The following is a 22,708-nucleotide window of genomic DNA, read 5'->3' on the forward strand; positions in this document are numbered from 1 at the left end:
TTCTATGGATACTATGGGTTTTGATTTGTTATTTACGGTATGGTGTTTCAACGTTTCAAAATTTTGATCCTGCAGAAATTTAGGCATCTTCACACTCGCTGGAATGACAGTCTGAGTTTGAAGGTTTGGCTGAATATGAGTGATTGGTTTTTGCTGGTGCTGGTGGTTTGGTGCACTCTATTGAGGGGTTTAAAGTGGTTCTTTTCATTGTCCCATTTGCTTTATATTGCGGTTTAGGCTTGGGCTGAAATGTAGGAAATGAAAATTGAAAAGTGTGCTACAGGTTATCATTACCAAAATTTATTTTAACTAATTTTCTTTCACCACTCCTTATTTTATCTGACCTTCACTAGAATTAGTATACAATGCATTCTTAATGAATTTCAATTAATTTTATTACTTTGTCGTTGTAATCGAAGCTCCCAATGCTTTTTTTTGTTACTATACAAGAAGTATATTTTATTTAGTTATGGAAGATGTTACAATACAAGAAATATATTTTATTTATCATTACCTAAATTTGTTTGGCATGGGGAAGATGCAATAGAAGATGTTTATTCATGTAGATGTTTTTCATTTCAAAGTTGTCTAAGATGATTGTTCTTACTCTTAATTTTAGAATGCAACACAAGTTGGCAACCATTTTAAGATAAGAAAATAAAATGTTGCCTTAGATGATTATTTTTACTCTTAATTTTGGAAGGCAACACAAGTTTGCAACTATTTTAGGATAAGAATATAAATGATGCCTTAGATGATTATTCTTACTCTTAATTTTGGAAGACAACAAAAGTTTGCAACCATTTTAAGATAAGAATATAAAATAATGCCTAAGAATTAAGATGATTATTCTTACTCTTAATTTTGGAAGGCAACACAATTTTACAACCATTTTAAGATAAAAATATAAAAAGTTGTTTAAGACGATACTCGAAAATAGATTGCAAATTTTGGAGTTTGGAGAAATGCCATCACAGTTATTTGATGGCCCTCATTTAAAGAAGAAACCGTTAGTTGAAATTCTAAAGTTCCAGGTATATGAATCATTTCATTTTATCAATTGCAAAATGTCTTAACTATTTTTCATTTTATCAATTGCAGGGTTGCCTCTTAGCTTGTCTACCTTTGGCTTATCATTATCTAATTCAAAAAATATTTATCAAGAGGTTACCACTCATTTTCTCTATAATGGAAACTTAGCTAGGATTGTCATGATGATATTCACTCTTCACTAAGATGTATTTCTACTTTTAACCAGGCTATTAATGTGCTGCATTTGTGTAATAGGCACAACCAAACTACTACAACTAAGGCTTTGTCGGGACCGCTTGTATGATAGAAAAAAACATCTAACAAAAGATAGTACTTCTTTGAATGACTTATTTTTACAGTTATTCAAAATTGCCTTAGAGAAGGTACTTTGGGATGACCATAATTCAACCAGTGATTGTGAAAGCATCTTTTAATAGCAACAACATAAAACATAAGCTGACCACAATGAAGCTTAATGGTTTCTTTGGACAGCTGCAGTTTTCTTATTTTTATAGTTTTTTTGGTCTCTTAATAAATATGCCTTATATTTTCTTATGTCGTGGGGTTTACACCCTGCTTTTTAAGACATTGATATATATATATATATGCAAATGCCTGCTTAACTCTGAAGTTGATATTTCTGCTTGTAATCTTATTCATGCTACATTTGTTACACTAAAAAACCTCTTTTTTTTCTTTTTAATTTTGGGGCCCTTTGGCCTGAATGTGCTCTTAGCTACATCTGTTTACATGTGATGATAAAAATTGATGATTTTGATTATTGATTTGTCTCTTTATGTTATTATTCATTTTAATACATTAATAAATGATACTAGTGATTGCAAATATTAGTGCATTATCTTTATTAGTTTTATCAATGACTTTGCATGCCTCTGTCTTTATATTTTGGTGTTGTTTTCTATGAAGTCTTCTACAAAAGGTGGTATGCATGATCTCTGTCTTTATCCATTTGATGTTTTTTTCCCCTTCTTCTTTGTAATTTGATAAGAAAATATTCAGTAAATACGGGCTATTAATGAAGGAAGATCTACATGCATTCCACACAATTCTTATGTATCTACGTATCACCTGAACTTTAATTTGTACATTCATACCACCTTTTCACTATTAATTTTTACATGCAATCTAGCATATTTTGATTTGTTTCACCAAAAGAATCTTACTTCTGACTCTTCTTTGGTCACAGATGCAGCTATCAGGCCTTCAAGTTGGGCGAGTTAGACTCCATTGTATTAAGAGAAATGTGTGATGTATGGACTTGCTACTTTGTCGCTATGCAATTTTATGTTTTCCATATTTGTAATTGTTTTTTTTTTTTTGGGTCGAGGATATTCTTAGTAGGCAGCCTTTAGTTAATATTCGTAGTGCTCAACAGTCGTTTGAGCGTATTGCTTATTCCGTTAAGTACAATGAAACTGTTCTTCTAGTCGTTTGAGCTATATATTTTTTGTGGATGTCCGATCGTTAAAATTTTGTTATAATGCTATAACATATTCAATTTTTGTCTTAGTCTTAAATGAAAATAATCATTTTTGTCTTGGTTTTGTTTTGTAGAATCTAAATCGACTTTTGATATGGAAATCAAGAAAGAACAGAGTGAATGTGGCGGTAATGGTGATGCACCTTATCAAGTTATGCTTCAAAGATATGTGCTTCAACTTTTAAAGCTTCAAAGCGACGTGCTTCAAATTTAAAAACCAAGAAGTTCAGAGCATTTAAATGCATGAATGGAAACAAAGAGCTCATAGTGGGGAACAAGAGTTTCATGCTTGATTCTTATAATTTGTAAAAATTGTGAATAAATGCATAAAATAGTTCTTATTTTGTTAATTTTTTGTAAAATAATATTAATTTTTTTATTGTAGAAAATTTTGTCTTCAATTTATTTGTCTTAAATTTTGTCTCCTATTTATAAAATAATATTAATTTTTAATGTTTTTTTTTTGTCTGAAATTGTGTTCAATTTCCTGAAAATTGTCTTCAATTTAACTTTTTTAAGTTAATCATTTTTTCTTAGTTAATAAATATCTTGGGCTTTTGTCTCAAATTTGCTCTTGAAAAATTTTACATAAAATTTTTTCATATTAAAAAATAAAATATTTTTTAATAATTTTGTATTCTAATTAGTCAATTTTGAGCCGAACACGAACACACTATTCACGAGCCAATTTCGAACACAAGTCAATATCGAACGAGCCGAATACGAGTCCGATCGTTTACTGCCCTAGAGGAGCTATGTTCCTTCCATACTTTTTACACGGTATTGCTTTTTTTTTTTTCATTAAAAAATGCTTGTAAGAAAATTCAAATGAGCCGATCCTTAATTAACTCCATATGTCATTTCATTTTTCATTTTTTTTTTTTTTTTTTTTTTTTTTGGTTACTTTTTGACTTAATCTTTTTGATTGGATAATGATGATGCTGATTGAATGATAAATATTTGGTCAAGATAAGTTTAAATAATTAATGATATATATATATATATATATTGATGAAGTTTAAATTAATCACAAGTTAGAGATCAAATCCCCAAATGAAAGAGCTACCTCCAATATTGTAATTTTGTGCTCAATGGCAAGCTATTGCTCTTATTAGTGACAAAGAAAATTTGTGATGAAAAATTTAATTAGATTCTTAAAAGTTATGAAGATTTGAATTTAGAATTTTTGCAATATCATCGATAGAAAGACTAGACATATGTTGTGATTTGTTCGTGTTTGAATGCCTTCTAAACTTTGGTAGTTGAATGCCTTCTAAAGCTTGGTGGAACATCAAATTCAATAGATTCATAGGGAGTGCGAGATCATCATAGTGAGCAGTGTGTAATGTGGTATATTGGGATCAATGAGGATTATGTGGTCATATTGCTTACTCTTTAATATGTCCTTCAAATAACCACCTCACGAGCCAGACATTGTAGGCTATTTAGCAGTTTACTGATGGTTCAATCGATATAAATTCTTAAAAACTCCAAATTGATGAAGAGGGAAGAATTCATATAGTCAGGGAACACAAGAGAGTGCTTAGGATGTGTCTGTGTGATTATGAATTTTTCAGTCAAGAAGAAAGTGCATTATAGAAGAGAGGATTATTTGGAGCGGATATGAGACTCAAACGGGGTGTAATCTCTTATTTAACTTTATAGACTTTCTATTTTAGTTGCAAGAAAATCTACTTTAAGAGTTAGTTTTCTTACTTTTTGAAATGGTGGAGCAAAAATCTTGTTCATTCCTTGCAAATTTCTTAGAGCAAATATTAAAATATTGATATGTTAACCTTTAATGCTTCATTTAATTTTTGACTGGCTAATAGAGAAGCTAAAATAAGTTATGATCTTAGACTTTTAAATGTAGACTAGAAGAATAATTTAGATTAACACATTTCCTGGAAGAATAGGAATATTGTCATTATGAGATTGCAATCACATAAGAAAAAGTGAAATCCTGGAACCCTTTAAGAGGACATAACCATAATATTAGACTCCAATATTTCTTATGTCCAGGAATAGAGTAAGGGGTAATAGCCCTTAATTGTCAATAAATTTGGAAGAATTTAATGGACGAACTTAAAATTTATGTTACTTTTTATACTCTTTGAATAACTCGACTTTCAGCTCCACTAAATAACCTACTTTTCAAATTTGATCACTATTTTTTTGTTATCAATTAAATTTTCTTCCTATTTTCATTAATTAAAATAGCCTTCATATGTTATGTTTTCTTGTTTCAATAACCTGAAGATGGAATCCTTTCCATTGGATACTCACCGCGCCTCAACACATATGCGATGAGATTATACCTAAGACATACACTTGTAATAGATACCCAACTAATGTAATCCACCAACTCCTAAGAACTATGACACCTCGACGCCCTGTACGTCAGATATTTCGTCCAATCACTTTGCCACATCACCACTGATCGCCCTTTCTTCAAATGGGCACATGAGACACCACTCCCAAACTAAAAAGGAACTGGATAATGTCCCATAAGCATGGACCTATCTTACATAAGAGAAATTTTGCCTCCATATTAAAATAAAATAGTAGAACAGGGTTTTCTTCTTGAATAGCCCTTTCGACAACAGATTCAGCTGTAACAGTTACTCTAACAATTAAAATTGTACGATATGTTAGGATGTTAGAAGTGGAGACGGTTAAAAAAAAACCCCCCGCACGTATTTCTTCCGCCCTGGACCCCGACTCCCGTCTGCACGATCTCCAGCTCCCGTCTCCGCGATCTGCCGCTCCCTTCTCCTTCACGCGAGAACAGAAACTCTCGCCTCCTTCATTTCACCAAAGCAAGAAAGGAGACTTTCTGCTTGGATTGCTTAGATTCTTGTGAGGCTTACGAGAAGCAGAAGGTAGAAAAATGGTGTTTTCGCAAGATACTCTTTATTAGTTGATTTTGCGTGCTTGGAAAGAAGAAGAAGGTGCTTGATTTCTTCTTAGTGGCTTGCGCAAGAAGAGAAATAGATTTCTCTTGTAGGTATTTCTTCTTCTTCGGTGTATCTCGGTGTAGAGAGAGAAGAGTGAAGAATTGAAAGGAAGAGTTCGCTCTTGTAATTGGAGACGATCAAGCGGTGTAAATTCCTCAATTAGTAAAATCCTCTGTAACTCCGTAGATGTAGGCAATTTGCCGAACCACGTAAATCTGTGTGTTATTTTCTGGTGTGATTTTTCTCGTTCTATTTTTTCACTTCATCGTCGATCGTTTTAAATTTCATATATACCACAACAACTGGTATCAGAGACAATGACTGCAGATGAAGTGAAAGTTTCAGGGATTAAGAAGTTTGATGGCATAGATTTTGGTTATTGGAGGATGCAGATAGAAGATTACCTCTATGGGAAGAAACTTCATCTTCCATTATTGGGGAAAAGACCTGAAAGAATGGATGAAGCTGAATGGAATCTGTTGGTTCGACAGGTTCTGGGGGTTATTCGATTGTCCCTATCAAGGTCCGTTGCACACAACGTTGTCAAGGAGAGGATGACTGCAGATCTTACGTCAGCCCTGTCAGGTATGTATGAAAAGCAATCGGCGAATAACAAGATATATATAATGAAGAAGTTATTCAATTTGAAGATGATAGAATGTACGTCTATTGTACAACATCTGAATGATTTTAATACCATCATAAATCAATTATCATATGTGAAAATTGAATTTGATGATTATATGTGTTGAAGACTGTCTAGTTGAGGAGAAGTTCATTGTCAAATAGCTGGGAAGCTATAAGGATGGTTGTCAGTAATTTTGCAGGTAAATCTAAATTGAAATTTGAAGATATTCGTGATTTGATTTTGGCTGAGAAGGTGCGCAGGAAAGATTCTGGTGAGACATCGGGTTCGAGTTCGGCACTGATTGTTGATTCCAGAGATTCCAGAGGGAGATCACAAAATCACAAAACATGAACTCAAACAGGGGAAGATCAAAATCAAAGAATAGAAGCATGAGCAAGTCAAGGTCTGGTAAACAAGTAATTTACTGAAATTGTGGCAAAACTGACCACATAAAGAGGAACTGCAGGAATCCTAAGAAGACGAAGAATGACAGTGCAAATGTGGTAACTGAAGAATCTCATGATGCACTACTGCTGACAGTTCATAGTTCTGTTGATGACTGGATATTGGATTCAGAAGCTTCTTTCCATATAACTTTCCATCGGGAATTGATATGGAATTATGTTGCAGGTGACTTTGGGAAAATATATTTAGCAGATGGAGAAGCTCTAAACGTGGTAGGAATTAAAGATATTAACATTGCACTTCCAAATAAGAATAAGTGGACTCTGTAAAAGGTCAAACACATTCCTGAAATGAAGAAGAACCTCATTGTTGTTGGGCAGCTTGATGAATGTGGACATTCAGTAGTTTTCTCAAATAACACCTGGAAGGTTATAAAAGGAGCATTGATACTGGCTTAGGGTAAGAAAACAAGTACGCTGTATATGACTACTGATTTAATTAACAATGTTGATACTACTGTTGCAGAGAGCACGACAAAATCGTGGCATTGCAGACTTGGCCACATGAGTCAAGGAGGTATGAAGGAATTTCAGTCCATAGACAAGTTACCTGAACTGAAGTCAGTTGATTTCAGCATGTGCCAGAGTTGCATTATGGGGAAGCAGAGAAATGTCAGTTTCTTAAAAAGTGGTAGGATACCAAAGGCAGGAAAGCTGTATCTTGTACACACAGATGTGTGGGGACCTTCTCCAGTGGCATCTCTTGGAGGCTCTCATTACTACGTCACATTTAGCAGAAAGGTATATGTTTATTTCTTGAAATATATGCATAAATTTGATGTATTTAGTGCGTTCAAGACTTAGAAGATCGTGGTTGAGACAAATACAGATTTAAAGCTGAAATGTCTGAGGTCTGATAATTGTGGTGAGTACATTGATAGTGGGTTCAAGGAGTACTGTGCAGCTCAAGGAATCAAAATGGAGAAGACCATTCCAGGGAGACAAAATGGAGAAGACCATTCCAGGGACACCACAACAAAATGGTGTTGCAGAGCGCATGAACATGATCATTAATGAGCGGGCTAGAAGCATTAGATTACGCGCCGGACTACCACCTACTTTCTGGGCAAAAGCGATCAGTACTGCAGTTTGATCAATAGGGAGCCATCTATTCCATTAAGCTGTGAATTACCTGAGGAGGTCTGGAGTGGGAAAGAAGTCAAATTTTCTCACCTTAAGACTTTTGGTTGTCTTGCTTATATTCTCATTAATCCTGATGCTTGGAATAAGCTTGAGGCTAAGTCAAAGAGGTGTTATTTTCTTGGCTATGGAGATGAGGCATTTGGATATCGTTTCTGGGATGATCAGGGTCGGAAGATCATAAGGAGCATGAATGTAATTTTCAATGAGAAGATTATGTACAAGGAAAAGTCCAGTATAGTTCTGAAACAACATTGCAGAAATCTGAGTTGGTAAAGTTTGATGATTTACCAGAGGTCGCAGTGCAGTACAGAGATGCTGGTGATGAGGAGAGTGGATCCAGGGCATCCACTCCTATTGTTCCACAGCCTGTTTCAGAGCAGTCTACCCTGTTGACCTCACTTTTGGTTGTGGTTTAGTTTTTCCTCTTTAGTAGCCTAAGGTCTAGCCATATGACTTTCTTATTGGCTATTCCTAGAAAACTAGAAATGGAACTCTCATTAATATAAATTCTACCCTCTTCCTTGCTTAACTTGAAGTTCCACATATTGGTCATAACCTCTAGCACTTAGTAGGTGGGGTCGATATGGGGGAGCTCAAGGAGAGTTCCCACCCTTAGGACTGCTGGACCTTAAGGTTGACCCTTGGTGTTGGTCTAGCACTCACTACAATCACCCCACTCACAATCACTCAATACCCTAAACTCAAAATTTCTTAACTCTGATCCCTTAATCTTTTGGGAGACTCATGTAGATGGTCCCCTAAACCCTCTCCGGTCCCCTAAACCCTCTGGCCCTAGGCTAGGGTTTAGCTAAGACCAGTACATAGAGGACCCAAATGGGGTTTCTATTGGTCCATAACTCATTTATGGTGGTTGGTACCCCAATTCTACCAAAAATAATCAACTTGGCTTTTTTGCTCCTGAACTCCTCCAACCAAAATAGTGCCTACATACCCCTACAGTTGTAGTTTGTAGGTCAGAAAGGGCTAAACGTTCTCCACAATGCTATTCTCCAACTGTGAATTACATTATGTTGACAGATGGTGGAGAACCTCAAAGTTATGAAGAAACCTTGCAATATGAAAATTCGAGCAAGTGAGAGCTTGTCATGAAGGAGGAGATGGATTCTCTACTTGAAAATCAGCCTTGGGAGTTGGCAGAACTTCCATCTGGGAAGAAGGCATTACACAACAAGTGGGTGTACCAGGTGAAGACTGAGCACGATGGCAGTAAGAGGTACAAGACTAGACTTGTAGTAAAGGGTTTTCATCAGAAGCATGGTATTGATTATTCTGATATTTTCTCTCCTGTGGTGAAGCTTACAACCATCAGAATGATACTGTCTATGGTGGCTACTGAAGATCTCTTCCTTGAGCAGTTAGATGTGAAGACAGTCTTTCATCATGGGGATCTTGAAGAAGAGATCTACACGCACCAACCTGAAGGGTTCATGGTACAGGGAAAGTAAGAGTCAGTTTGCAACTTGAATAAGAGCTTGTATGGCCTGAAGCAAGCTCTTAGCAGTGATACAAAAAATTTGATAATTTCATGCACAGTGCAGGGTACAACAGATGTCAGACATATCATTGTTGCTACGTCAGGTATTTTGACAATTCTTATATCATCATACTGCTGTATTTGGATGATATGCTTATTGCAGGTGCTAGTATTGGGGATATCAATAATCTTTCAATAATCTGAAGAAGCAGATGTCAAAACACTGTCAGAGCACTTTGCAATGAAGGATTTGGGAGCTGCAAAACAAATCCTTGGTATGAGAATTGTCAGAGATAGAGTCAGAGGCATGTTGAGACTCTCTCAGGCTGAGTATGTGAAAAAGGTACTTAGCATATTCAACATGGATAAGGCCAAACCAGTTGGCACACCTTTGGAAAGTCACTTCAGACTTAATAAGAATCAGTCACCCAAGTCAGAGGAGGAACGAGATCACATGAGTAAGGTTCTTATGCTTCAGTTATTGGTTCACTTATGTACGTTATAATTTGTACCAGATCAGATATTGCTCATGCAGTGGAAGTTGTTAACAGATACATGAGTAATCTAGTAAAGGAACATTGAGAAGCAGTGAAGTGGATTTTAAGGTACCTAAGAGGCTCTACAGAAACTTGTTTGTGTTTCTCGGAAAAGAGTTCAGAGGTACGAGGCTATGTTGATGTTGATCTAGCTGGATACATTGATACAAGAAGAAGTACTACATGCTATATTTATACTTTTGGTGGTACTGCAGTGCATGGGGCTCTAATCTGCAGAAGACAGTTTCATTGTCTACTACAGAAGCTGAGTACATAACAGTGTCAGAGGCTGCAAAGGAGTTGATATGGATATAAGGCTTCTCGGAAGAATTAGGCAAGAAGAATCAGAAGGGAATTCTCTACAGCGATAGTCAAAGCACAAAAGCACAATATTCCTTGTCAGGAATCCAACATTTCAGTCCAGGACTAAGCATATTCAGATCAGGTATCACTTCATTCGGTCATTGTTGAATGATGGACAGTTGTTATTTGAGAAAATTTGTGGAAGCCAAAAGCTTATTGATATGTCGACAAAGGGTATTACTCTGGAGAAACTGAAGTTGTGCGCAGCTTCAGTTGATCTTCTAGCTTGAAGACAGGAGTCTTGAGTTGCAGAGGTGGAGGATAACTTGTTTGAAGAAAATGGTTACGCCGCTAGTGGAGGACATCAATTTGAGAAAGAAACGTTGTAGTCTGTGTACCGGTCTCCAAGTGGGAAATATGTTAGGAGTAAAGACAGTTAAAAAAAAAACTCTCGCCTCCTTCATTTCTCCGAAGCAGGAAAGGAGACATTCTGCTTGGATTGCTTGGATTCTTGTTGAGGCTTACGAGAAGCAAAAGGCAAAAAAATGGTGTTTTCGCAAGGTACTCTTTCTTAGTTGATTTTGCATGCTTGGAAGGAAGAAGAAGGTGTTCTTGATTTCTTCTTTGTGGCTTGCGCAAGAAGAGAAACAAATTTTAACTTGTATGTATTTCTTCCTCTTCTTCGGTGTATCTCGGTGTAAATAAAGAAGAGTGAAGAAGTGAAATGAAGAGTTCACCTTTGTAATTTGAGACGATCAACTGGTGTAAATTGCTCAATTAGTAAAATCCTCTGCAACTCTGTGGATGTAGGCAATTTGCCGAACCACGTAAATCTGTGTTCTTTTGTGGTGTGATTTTTCTCGTTCTATTATTTTCACTTCGTCGTCGATCGTTTTAAATTTCATATATATCACAACACGATAAACGGATCCATCATCTCCCCCCTTCAAACGCAATGAGTTCTAATAGCCATAACTAGTTGACATTTATTTTTTCTTGGTGCCATATGGCCAAATAAAAGAAGATTATAAATTGTGCAGCTCTTGACTTAATCTTATAATTATTTGTTAAAAAAATATCTCAAATAAAAAATGATTATTTTAATTAAAGAGAAAAATCAACACATTGAACTTCCCTACAAAATGGCACTCCTATGTTCTACAAACCTACTAACCAACTAATGGAGACAAAGCGGGTGTGCGTTGTGGGTGCGGGAATCAGCGGTCTGGTGACCTGCAAGTACTTACTCCATAAAGGCTTCCGGCCAGTGGTCTACGAGACCGGCCGGTCCATCGGCGGTGTATGGGCCAGCACGCTCGGTTCGACCCGGCTGCAGACCTCGACCCAGAGTTACCGGTTCACCGACTTCCCGTGGCCGGAATCCGTCGCCGGAGCGCCGAACCACGAGCAGGTGATGGAGTATTTGGAAGCTTATGCTCGTCGGTTTGATCTTATGAGGCACGTGCGGTTAGGGGAGAAGGTTGTGGGTTTGGACTATGTTGGATCGAATCGGGAGCAGATGGCGGTCTGGGATTTGTGGGGAGGAACCGGTGGCGCTTTCGCCGAAGCTGGATGTGGAGCTTGGAAGGTGACGGTGGAGAAGGAAGATGGGGTTGTTGTGGTAATTTTAACTTAAAAATGAGATTTTGCAAAAGGATAAATTTTTTAAGATTAACTTGTTATTATTAATTATGTTAAAAATATGTTTTTCCTTAAAAAAATTGAAATTTATAAGTTATTTTTAAATTCATCAAATTAAGAATTTTTAGGGTATAATTTTTTTTCTTTTGATAAAAAGTATATATAAGTAATGAATTCTGGAAAGATTTAAATAGGTATGAATTTTGTAAATAATTTTTATGCATTTATACATCTAATATTTAATTTTAATTTTTTAAATTTAGGTAGTTTTTTATGCATGAAGTAATGTATTTATTCTTTTTTAAAAAATAAAATAATTATATATTTGATGTGATTCAAAATATATGGAAGTCAAAAATATAAGGATGTAAAGTGTACATCTAGATTTATAGGAATTGATTGGTATTTATATAAATGCCAATGATAAATTTCATAAAATTTTGAATATGTTTGGAGATAATTAATATTAAATATTATTATGTTATATTAGAAAAAAATAATAAATAATTAAAAAGATTTAATTAGATATCTTAAGAAATATTTTAATGTAAATCAGGATTTATTAAATTATCTTGGGTTAAAATATGTAAATCATTTTAGACCTTGTTAAATTTTGACCAATATTTGGTTATTTATTGTTAGATTTAAGATGATACTTTTATGACTATAATGATTTTTATAATTTTTAATCTATTTTAAATTGATTATAATATATAAAAAATAATAATTTATTTTCCATCCTAATCAAAAAGGACAATTGAAATAAAGCTTTTGACATTTTTTGGACATTGAAAATTCCCTTTTTTTTTTTTTTTTTTTTTTTTTTTTTGTAAATGGATGGTGGCATGTTGATGAAAAGTGTTGTTATTATCTATAAAAAAAAATTAAAATTTAATTTTTTTTGGGACTAAAATTTAATTTTAGATTTATGTTATTTAAAAAGATTTAAAACAAATTTTAAATTAACTTCTTATATATTATTTTTTTTATTTATCTTGAAATAGAGCTTTGAATTTTAATATTAATTCAACTCAAAATTTTCTTATCATAATGAGTATTCAGGCTTAAATTTAAGCTCTCTTTAATTTTTTCCTAAATATTTGCTTCTAAAAAATAAAAGAAAAATTTATAATTTATTAAATTTACAAACTAACATTAGTTTTGCCTTTCATAGGAGCATGTCATGGACTTTGTTGTCCTCTGCTTAGGAAGGTTTAGTGGCCTCCCAAATATCCCTAACTTCCCTAAGAATAAAGGCCCTGAGGTCTTCAATGGCAAGGTGATCCACTCCATGGACTTAGCCAACATGGGAAGCACTGCTGCTGCCAAGTTTGTTAATGGAAAACGTATCGTTATAGTTGGTTTCCTCAAATCTGCTCTTGATGTCGCTGCAGAATGCGCTAACATTAATGGTATGATTGTTGTTGTTATCATCATTAAATTTGTTAGAAAATGTGATGGGGTTGCCATTTACTATTTATACTCACTATTTATTCAAATTAAATGTTGTATGTAATTGGCACATGATGGTGCTATATAACTTTGTGCTCATATAAAATGGAATGAGCAATAGGGGTGTCACAAATTGATTCTATTTGTCATTGTGACTCAAACCCGATTAAAAAAAATTCAGGCTCTGGTTGAGCTAATTAATTTTCATGCTAGGTTTTTCTAAAAAAAAAATTATAAAATGATTAGTTTTTTGGTTTGGATTTAGATTGATCACTAAGCCCGAAACTGACTTTAATTTGATCATTCAACCCAAAATTAACTAAAATTTGACCAGAGCTTGATTTGAAATTGACAAATAGCTATTATATTTATATTAAATGAGTTGTGTGGGCCGATGGTCAGCCAGGTTGAAGGAGTGTTTGATTCGGGTTAGATTTTCAAACCCATTTTAAGTTTAGGTTGTGTTCGGGTCAATTTCAGGTTTGAGCTGAACTCAACACGTGAACCCGATTAATACCCCTAATATGCAACCATGTACTATGATGCTCCACACATTCATCAAGCTACTTAGTTCACACATAATAATTCCATATATTCTTTATTCTTGTTTTTCTTAAATTTGCACTTGTAGGTGCGGAGCTTCCTTGTACAATGATTTTTCGAACAAAACGATGGAACGTACTAGATTTCTCAGCTTGGGGTGTCCCTTTCAGTTACATTTATTTCACTCGCTTCGCGGAACTACTCTTTCACAAGCCCGGAGAAGGAATCATACTAAGCATTTTGGCAACTATGCTTTCTCCTTTAGTAAATACACACAATTCTTATCTTCAAAATTCTTTTTTTTATTTAGATATCACATTATTATTATTATTTTTTGCTTCAATATAGCGATGGGTTATATCTAAGTTTGTTGAGAGCTACATCAAAAAAACCACTCCCATAGAGAAGTATGGAATGGTTCCAGACCATAGCTTCTTTGAAGCAATGAGCACCACATTATTTAGTACATTGCCGGAAAATTTTTATGAGAGGGTGAAAAATGATAGCATTATTCTAAAACATACAAAAAGCTTTGAGTTTTGTCAAGATGGTGTAATATTGGAAGGTGAATCTACACCTATAAAGGCTGATTTAGTTATCTTTGCTACGGGCTTCAAGGGTGATCAAAAGCTTCAAAATATTTTCCACTCTCCCTCGCTTCAAGAGATTGTGATTGGCTCCTCGGAAAATACTGTTCCACTTTATAGGTATGTTTCGAATGACTAAAAGTTCATATTATTATAATAAGTGCACCCATAGTAAAATTTTGAAATGTATGACTTGTATGGATATAAACACTTGAGTTTTAGCTGGCACGGTCCATAGAGGTTGTTTGGGACGACTCGTTAAGCAGACAAGTCTATTTAGATTTGATTTGTTAAATTATTAAGTCAAATATGAACCATTCATGATTATGCAATAAATTTAAAAATCATAAATAAATCATGAATCTATATGTTGTCATCCACATAGATGCTTATAAAATTGTATGAATATAAAAAACACATGCACAAACGCACGCGCACACCCATAGTCGCACGTGAATGCACAGACACTCACACGTAGTCGCACGCGCGCGCGCGCGCACACACACACACACACACACACACACACACACACACACACACACACACACACACCCACACATAGTAGCACACACACACACACACACACGCATGTGCACATATATTTCATGTAACCTTATCAAGCATTTGTGAGTCGGACGCCACCAAATGATGCTTTGGTTGTTTTGAAAAGGTTAATAATGAAAAGGTTTATCGAGCTCAAATTTATGATGCTCAACTTATAATTGTTTAACTTTATTAACACATTTATATATGATAGAGAATGTATACACCCAAGAATTCCGCAAATGGCCGTAATCGGATACTCAGAGAGCTTATCAAACTTATATACATCCGAGATTAGAGCGATGTGGCTAGCATCTTTTCTTGACGGTGGATTTCGTCTCCCGAGCATAAAATTAATGGAGGAAGACGTGAAAAAATGGGATAAATACATGAAGGAATATAGTCACGAGCATTATAGAAGATCAAGTATAGGAACCATACATATATGGTATAATGATCAACTTTGTAAGGATATGGGTTGTAATCCAAAGAGAAAAAAATGGTTTTTGTCTGAATTGTTCGTGCCTTATGGACCTAATGATTATGTTGGACTCGACTCGAAAGTTGAGTGATCAGATCCCCATAAAGTTATTGCAAGGAACCAAAAATAATGTCAATGGTTCTTGCTAATTGTCATGGAAAAATATTGAGTGTAATAATAATAATCAAATTTAGTCACAATGAAAATAATTGTAATTCTCTTGTTAATTCTCAATGTTATATAATTCTCAATGTTTTTGTTAATTTCTTATTTCTTATTTTACAAGATAGGGATTAATTTATATCAAAATTTTCAATTCTTTAGTCCTTTACGGTTTGTAGACTTCAACATTTTAAGGTATTTACACATTTGTGTTTTGATTTCAAATAGCTTCATGTTCGCTGGTCATTCGGCAATTGCCTTATTTTATAATGCTAGCAGGTAGTTTTGAACACTAAATGATCTGCAGACATCAATAATATTTGTTCTGTTGTCTTAACTTTGAAGTTTTATGGTCTATTTGGGTCAGCTGCAGCTTATTGAAAAATCTCCTGATAAGTTAGGTGCAGTCGCTATTGCAAATTTTTATTTTTTTAGAAAAGTCAGACCGCAACCAGAAAGCTGCCACCGCACCTAGATAGGTGCGGTGTGAAAACACTGTTTTCAGTGTTTTGAAAACGCATAGGCTGTCAAAACACAGTTCACCCAAACAGACCTGTCGTGTTTTCAAAACGCCACCGCACCAAATAAGTTGCCCCAATCGGGCCCTTAATAAAAGTTTATTTTATATTTAAAAAATATTTTATTAGATGAAGAAATATCATGCTTAAATCCTCGATTAATTTTTAATTGGAACATGTGTGCAACCAAATAGGTAGAATAATTAAAATAAAAATATTTACAACAATCTTTTTGGTAACACATGAGAAGAACTTGTATTATTTACAACAAGCATTCTTCTCTCTTTTTTGGCCAATTCCTATCATAAAAATTTTGATTAATGATAATAAAATGTGCTACTTTATTAAAAACTTGTATGCATCATATCAAAATCATAATAAAATTATTATCCTTCTGCCAAGCTGCAGGCTCAACATCAATAATTTGTAGCTATCATTCCTTGATGTCTTATTATTAATTTTTGTTGGCACTAAGTAACATTTCCAAATATAATTGATTGTCATTGATAGAGATTTATTTTTTTATTATATTGTAATGATTTGCTAAAATGAATTTTTTTAGAAAAATTGCATTTTTAAATGCTATTAAGATAATCATAAAAATTAAAATGATTACAATTTTACTTCTCCATTAGGCTTACATCCTTGAGAATTTTGCTAAACCTTCTCAAACAATTCATAATGAACAATTGAGTTTGATTGATTATTTGAGTTTGTGCTCGAGTCTTAATTTTCACAAGATTACTTATTTATTATTAAACAGTGAAAAAAAAATTATGATTCGAATAACTTCTGTAGTAAAATGGCAACAGGAATGAATAATTAGAAGAGAGAAAATAAGAAATTATTTGACGTAAAATAATATAATATAATTTTTAATTAATTTTAATATTTTTTTACTTAAAATCTTAAATTTTTATTCATTTTAAATTGTTTTATATTAAGATTTTTTTTTTAAATAGCCTGCTCATAAGCTAGTAAGTTGAGCCAAAGCTGGCACAAATTTGGCTCGTTAGCTCATGAGTCATTTATTGAGCTCAGCTTAAACTACCTTGACTCACTTATACCTCTAAAAGGATGAGATGAATGCATATATTATATCATTGGGTATTTAGCATAATCAGATTTTAGTTTTTTTCATATTTTATTAATTAAAAGTAAGGCACAAATAAAGAAGACAAAACATCAAATGTACATTGAATTTCATATGGAGAATTAGTAAATTTTTAATTTTGAAAAAGACCATAGACCGAGCATGATCATATGGATGCATTATCTCCCTAAATTTACAATGTCAAATAAAACAAATATTCAGAAAAATATTAAGCCATTCTTTATTGATAATTTCAATTTGGAAGTTCTCTCCTTTACCTCTAACAAATCCAAAACATTACTAATAATGATATTACTAACAGTTTTGCAGTGAAAGAAAAAATTGATGTAAGAAAATTGTTACGAAGCACTTTAATATCTTCAATCAACACTCTAAGGCCTCGTAGAATCTGGAGAACTATTCGGTTGGATTGAACGCTACCGCATGAAAACTTTATGTCTGGCGACAAAGTGTTTTCGTAATGTCTCCACTTATTGTATCACAAGAACCTTGAATTTTGATCATTTTAAAACGAAGACGATGAGGCCTGTTCCGCCAAACAACTTTTGAAGGAGCTTTGCCGAACGAAGCCTGAGTTTCAACATAAGAAGCCAAAAAAAAAAGTTTTCAAAATCAAGAGACCTCTGTCATCTCTATGATTAATCTCCTTCCTCCCTATCCATCTCAATGTACCCATGACACCTCTACAATTTTATGGGAAAAATAAAATGTTCACGCTCGTTTATGTCCTAATATTCATATCAGTTATCTCAATATGATCACGACATGTTCGTCATTGTCCCCCACTTTTAAAAGAAAATTCATATGAGATGCCCTCATTTTATGTGATCTTCCTTTGATTATTTTTGATTCTATAATGTCTCAGAATATGTAACATACTTTGACTAATTTCATCTTATATGTCTTCTTCTTTTTGTTTGGTGTTATGACCTCTTTAAAATTTATCATGTTAGTTGATGATAATTAAAATGTGTCACATTAAATAAAGTTATATGAGTCATTTGAAAATCATAGTAAAATCATTATCTTTGTTGAGTGCTACAAACTCAATATTAATAGATTCATAACACAATTCCTTTACACCTTAATACTAACATATGTTGGCACCAAGTAAGTTATAGCCTACAACATCAAGCATTTAGTTTTCTTCAATGTGGATTCATTTGTCATATGATAATAGTTTTTTTTTTTTTTTCAAAATGTAGTTAATCTTTTGAAGCTTAACAGCAACAATTAATATCTCTTCGGAATGATAATCTATAATTGCAATTCATTTTAGTCATTTATGTATAAAAAATCAATCAATTATGATAAATAAAGAGCAAAGTAAAAAAGAAATATAGAGCAATTATGATATAAAAGATATTTTATTTTAAATTTTTTTTGTAATTAGACAATTGTTAAGTTATAACATAAAAATAAAATATATTGCATATATAAAAATTATACTCATATTTTTTTTATAAAGCATTTTAGTTGAATCTAGGATATTATGATCAACTACTTTCAAGATTTCAGTTGTTATAAATGTATGAAGAATCTAAAACAAAAAACTATATAATTCACATTATTTTTGTGACCAGAGATCCTTGTCATAAGTTATTTGTGACGAGTCTTCTAATAACCAGTATTGCAATAAGAGAAACAATTGCAAAAAGATCCCAGACATAAATTATCTATGAAAAGTCATTTGATGTGACAAGAGAATCAATCATGTCGCTAATATGCGATAAAGAGGTCAATGTCTTTTTACGGCTTTTTGATAATGGCTAGTTTGAGTGCTTGTTTGTTTGTCCATAGTCTAATGGGCTCAGACATGGATCACTCATTATGTCATATTAGCTTGGTTGACCTTTGTCCCTGAGTCGAGTAGTATGCACTCAATTATCCTTAACTTCAGTGAAGGAGACTGCATCTGGTCAAGAAGGTGAACACTTTGGTCTTTCATTGGTGGTCCCTCCCTTGTTATACTTCCTTTTCTTTGGACCATTAGATTCCTCAAAATTCGTGTTGGCTCATTTTTTATGTACAAAAACATCTCATTTATTTAAGATTTTGCCAAATTATTGAGAAGAACACACTTGATTATGGGAACATTTTTTTAAAAATAGAACTTCTCAACTTAATTTTTTAATAAATATTTATTAATTAATTAAAATTTTGTTAATTGAATTAAAATTTTAATTAATCATTATTTTTAGTTTAAGAAAGCAATTAAAAAATAACAACTCTATCTAATCAATTTAAATCACAAAGTATATTAATGATTTGAATTACGATTTTGCTTAATCAATTAATATTTGTAATGTTCAAAAACTAAAACCTGCAAGATCTGTACTTCAGATGGCAGACAGGCATGAAAAAGGAGCTCGAAATGCTGCGAGAGAACCACCCCAAGATCGAAGCTGACATACTGATCTCATCTGTTCAGTGGTTGAGGAAGCCAACAAAATGAAGTTCCAACTCATTGCAAGCCCTACTTTGTACAAAAACATTTCTCTTCTATCCATAGTAGGTCATGGTCGCATGGACAAGTCAGCTCTCTTACGACACATCTATGAAAATCTGAAAGAGGAATCTAAACTGAAAATGTGGGTTTGTGTTTCTAACGAATTTGATGCAAAAAAGGTCATTATCGGTGCATTGGAATTTCTTAACATGAATTGTGCGGTATGCATGTAAATATCCCTTTTATTGCATATGATATCTCTCTCTCTAGAATACACATCTCCTCATCTTATGCTCATTGGGCACCCTTCAATATTCACCTCAAATTTATTTGTGAATCACTTATAAGAAAGAGAGAGAGAGAGAGAGAGAGACTAGTTGGTATCAGGTTTCAAACCTTCATTATATTTAATGCCCTTATATATATGTGATATATACAATTCCTCTTTTGCCCTTATCTTGATTTGGACAATATTTGAGATAAATGCGTCGTAACTCTTGGCTTTTAGTTGGTCAACTCCTAGTCAGTTGACCTTTGATTTGTCAACTTTTGTCAGTCGACCTTCAGTCCATGGGCCTCTATCCGGTCAGCAGCTAGTCGGTCGACCTTTGGTCAACTAGCTTCTTATCAGTGGGAATCTGATCATGCGAATGGCCTCTCTGATTAGTCAGCTTCTAGTTAGCCTTCTTTCAGCAAGCTAGCCTATGATCTTTCAACCTCAGGTCATTCGTGTCATCTCGAGCAATTGTCCTGCTACAAATCACCGTGCATTCTTCTCACCAGGTCAGTCTTTTGACACTGTCTTGTTATGAATCGTAGGATCTATGGAAGATGCAGTCCAGCACCCATTTGTCGTACATATGAAGATTTATCTATTTTCTTTATTTACAAATGGTTATCAAATGTCCCTATTTGTTAAATTTTTTATTAATTTAAAATAATTGTTGATGAGAAGCATTTTTTTAAAACTATATATATATATATATATAAAATTATTTTTCAGGCATTTACATATATAGCACACAATTCCCACGTACTTATATATATAAAACCTAAACTTACCTTTCATGCCACCCATATATTTCATATCAAATATCACTATGTGAACTTTCTAGAAGTTAATGCATTTTTTCATGCATAAATAAGATCACATTATTATAGAAATTGAGCTTTAAGTGTTAGATATGTAAATACATAAGAATTGAGCGGCATCTATGTAAATCGACCATTGAAAGTTTTGATTTCTCTTTGTAATTTCAATCATCCCAAACATACTCCTACCCCTACTTTATAGCTACTTGTTTTGCCTTATAACTTTGATTTCATCATTGAGTTAGTGATTTTTTTGAACATTTTGCTTCAAGTTTGATAGTCATGCAAATTATCAAACATCATTTGAGAGTGAACTTAAACATCACTTATCAAGAGTTTTAAATAAATTGTAGTCGTAAATGAGCCGAGTTTAAACGGGTTGTTAGCATATTCACATTTGACTCATTATTATTTGAACGAGTAAAGGACGAAAATAGTCCCATACTATTTATATAAGACCGTTTTAATCCTAAACTTTATAAAAGAGCAAAAATAGTCCACAGACTCATTAAATTATAATCTAAATAGTCTTTATAGGGAATTATCAGAGCTCAATTTTAAAATAATCAGACATTATTTTGTCCCTTCTGTAAAGTCTGGGACTAACTGATAAGTATATCAAAATAAAATGAAAATAAGCTGACTAAGGTGAAGGCGCTAAAAACATTTTAGATATTTACTAACTAATTTGTATATCAAAATAAAATTAACAATACATAATTTAACAATATAATTGTCTATCAAAATAAAATGACAATTTTGTCTTGAGCTACATAACATTAGTTAGGAATATCAAACATAAACATGTAATCAACTCCAATGCATGGGCGACCAACGGCTATTATTTAATAAATAAAATAGATATAATTGTTATATATTATTAAAATCATATGTTATAAATCCAAAGTTGTATATTTGTATAATTATTAAATGTTTTTTTTAAATACATACCAAATAGAGTAAATATCAAATTTGTATTTTTTGTGGCATTACCATCAAATGGGAGAGTAGTCGAGAGAAGAGAAAATTGTAAGGTTTTATTATGATTTTTGATATTAAATAGGAAGTTTAATGAACATTGATCGAGTGATTATTTCAAAATTAATATATATTGTTATATTGTTGAATCCTGTAGAGATGTGCGGTCTTTTATTATTTGTTAGTGCATACAATCTCGTAAAAGCTATTTATCATAGATAGAAAACATGAGAGAGAGATGTAGGTGAGTTCAGAGAGTAATCCTCAGAGAATGCATTGAGTTATTATCACTGGTGTTTTGGAAAAGTCTAGCCCGTCGGAGGTTTCCTGAGCAACAAGATGTTAGAGAGAGAGAGAGAGAGAGAGAGAGAGAGAGGATTCTCCTTAGGAAAAAGACCTATTTTGTTCTCCTTTTCACTTTCCTTTTATGCACAAGAGAGAAAAGTAATAAAAATAATAAATGAGATATGTTTCTTACTGTATGATACCCTTCTTCAGTGTCTCGATGCCTGTCTTTCGTGTTTGGTTGAAAAGATCCAGTAAAAAATATTGGATGGCGCTTTCAATGATGGATTGACAGATGCCCTTACTAGTCATGATGATCTTCTCTGATGGTTGCCCTCTCAAAAGTATATTGGATCGTCCTTTCGAGAGAAATAAATATAACAACTTCGGCAGACAAGTTTGATTAAACTGCTTTGACAGATGGACTCAATCAAAAAAAATAAAAAAATATTTTTATATAGCCAAATTTGTGTGTATGTAGAAACCCAAAAATCCGAAAAAGACAATATAAATTCGAACATAGCTTTCTCTCCCAAGCAACTAAACACAAATAAACTCACAATAAATTATCTTTTGAAACTCTGCATGCTTTGATTTAATCAGCTATCTAAACAACACAAACATACTTTCCCAAGTTCTTACATGAGAGAGTTTACAAATTTATTTTGGAAAGTTTATGTACATACCACACCATTTTTATGTATTCACATACCTAAATCCTAAAGTTTAATATTTACATTTATAACAATTTAATAACATAAATTTGTGTAGGAGAAGGTAAATTTCACTTTTACAAAAGTAATA

General features: G+C 33.2%; 1 protein-coding gene across 1 annotated transcript; it reads left to right on the top strand.

The window, feature by feature from the left end:
- The first annotated feature begins 11,239 nt into the window (after nucleotides 1-11,239).
- LOC110028215 (probable flavin-containing monooxygenase 1) lies at nucleotides 11,240-15,397 on the top strand. The gene is made up of 5 exons (XM_020729968.1): nucleotides 11,240-11,680; nucleotides 12,875-13,112; nucleotides 13,784-13,959; nucleotides 14,044-14,402; nucleotides 15,040-15,397. Exons 1-5 carry the CDS (start codon nucleotides 11,240-11,242, stop codon nucleotides 15,395-15,397), a joined length of 1,572 nt encoding a protein of 523 aa, XP_020585627.1.
- Nucleotides 15,398-22,708: the final 7,311 nt, after the last annotated feature.

Source organism: Phalaenopsis equestris, unplaced genomic scaffold (assembly GCF_001263595.1).
Source record: "Phalaenopsis equestris unplaced genomic scaffold, ASM126359v1 Scaffold000504, whole genome shotgun sequence".
NCBI classification, from domain to species: Eukaryota; Viridiplantae; Streptophyta; class Magnoliopsida; order Asparagales; family Orchidaceae; genus Phalaenopsis; species Phalaenopsis equestris.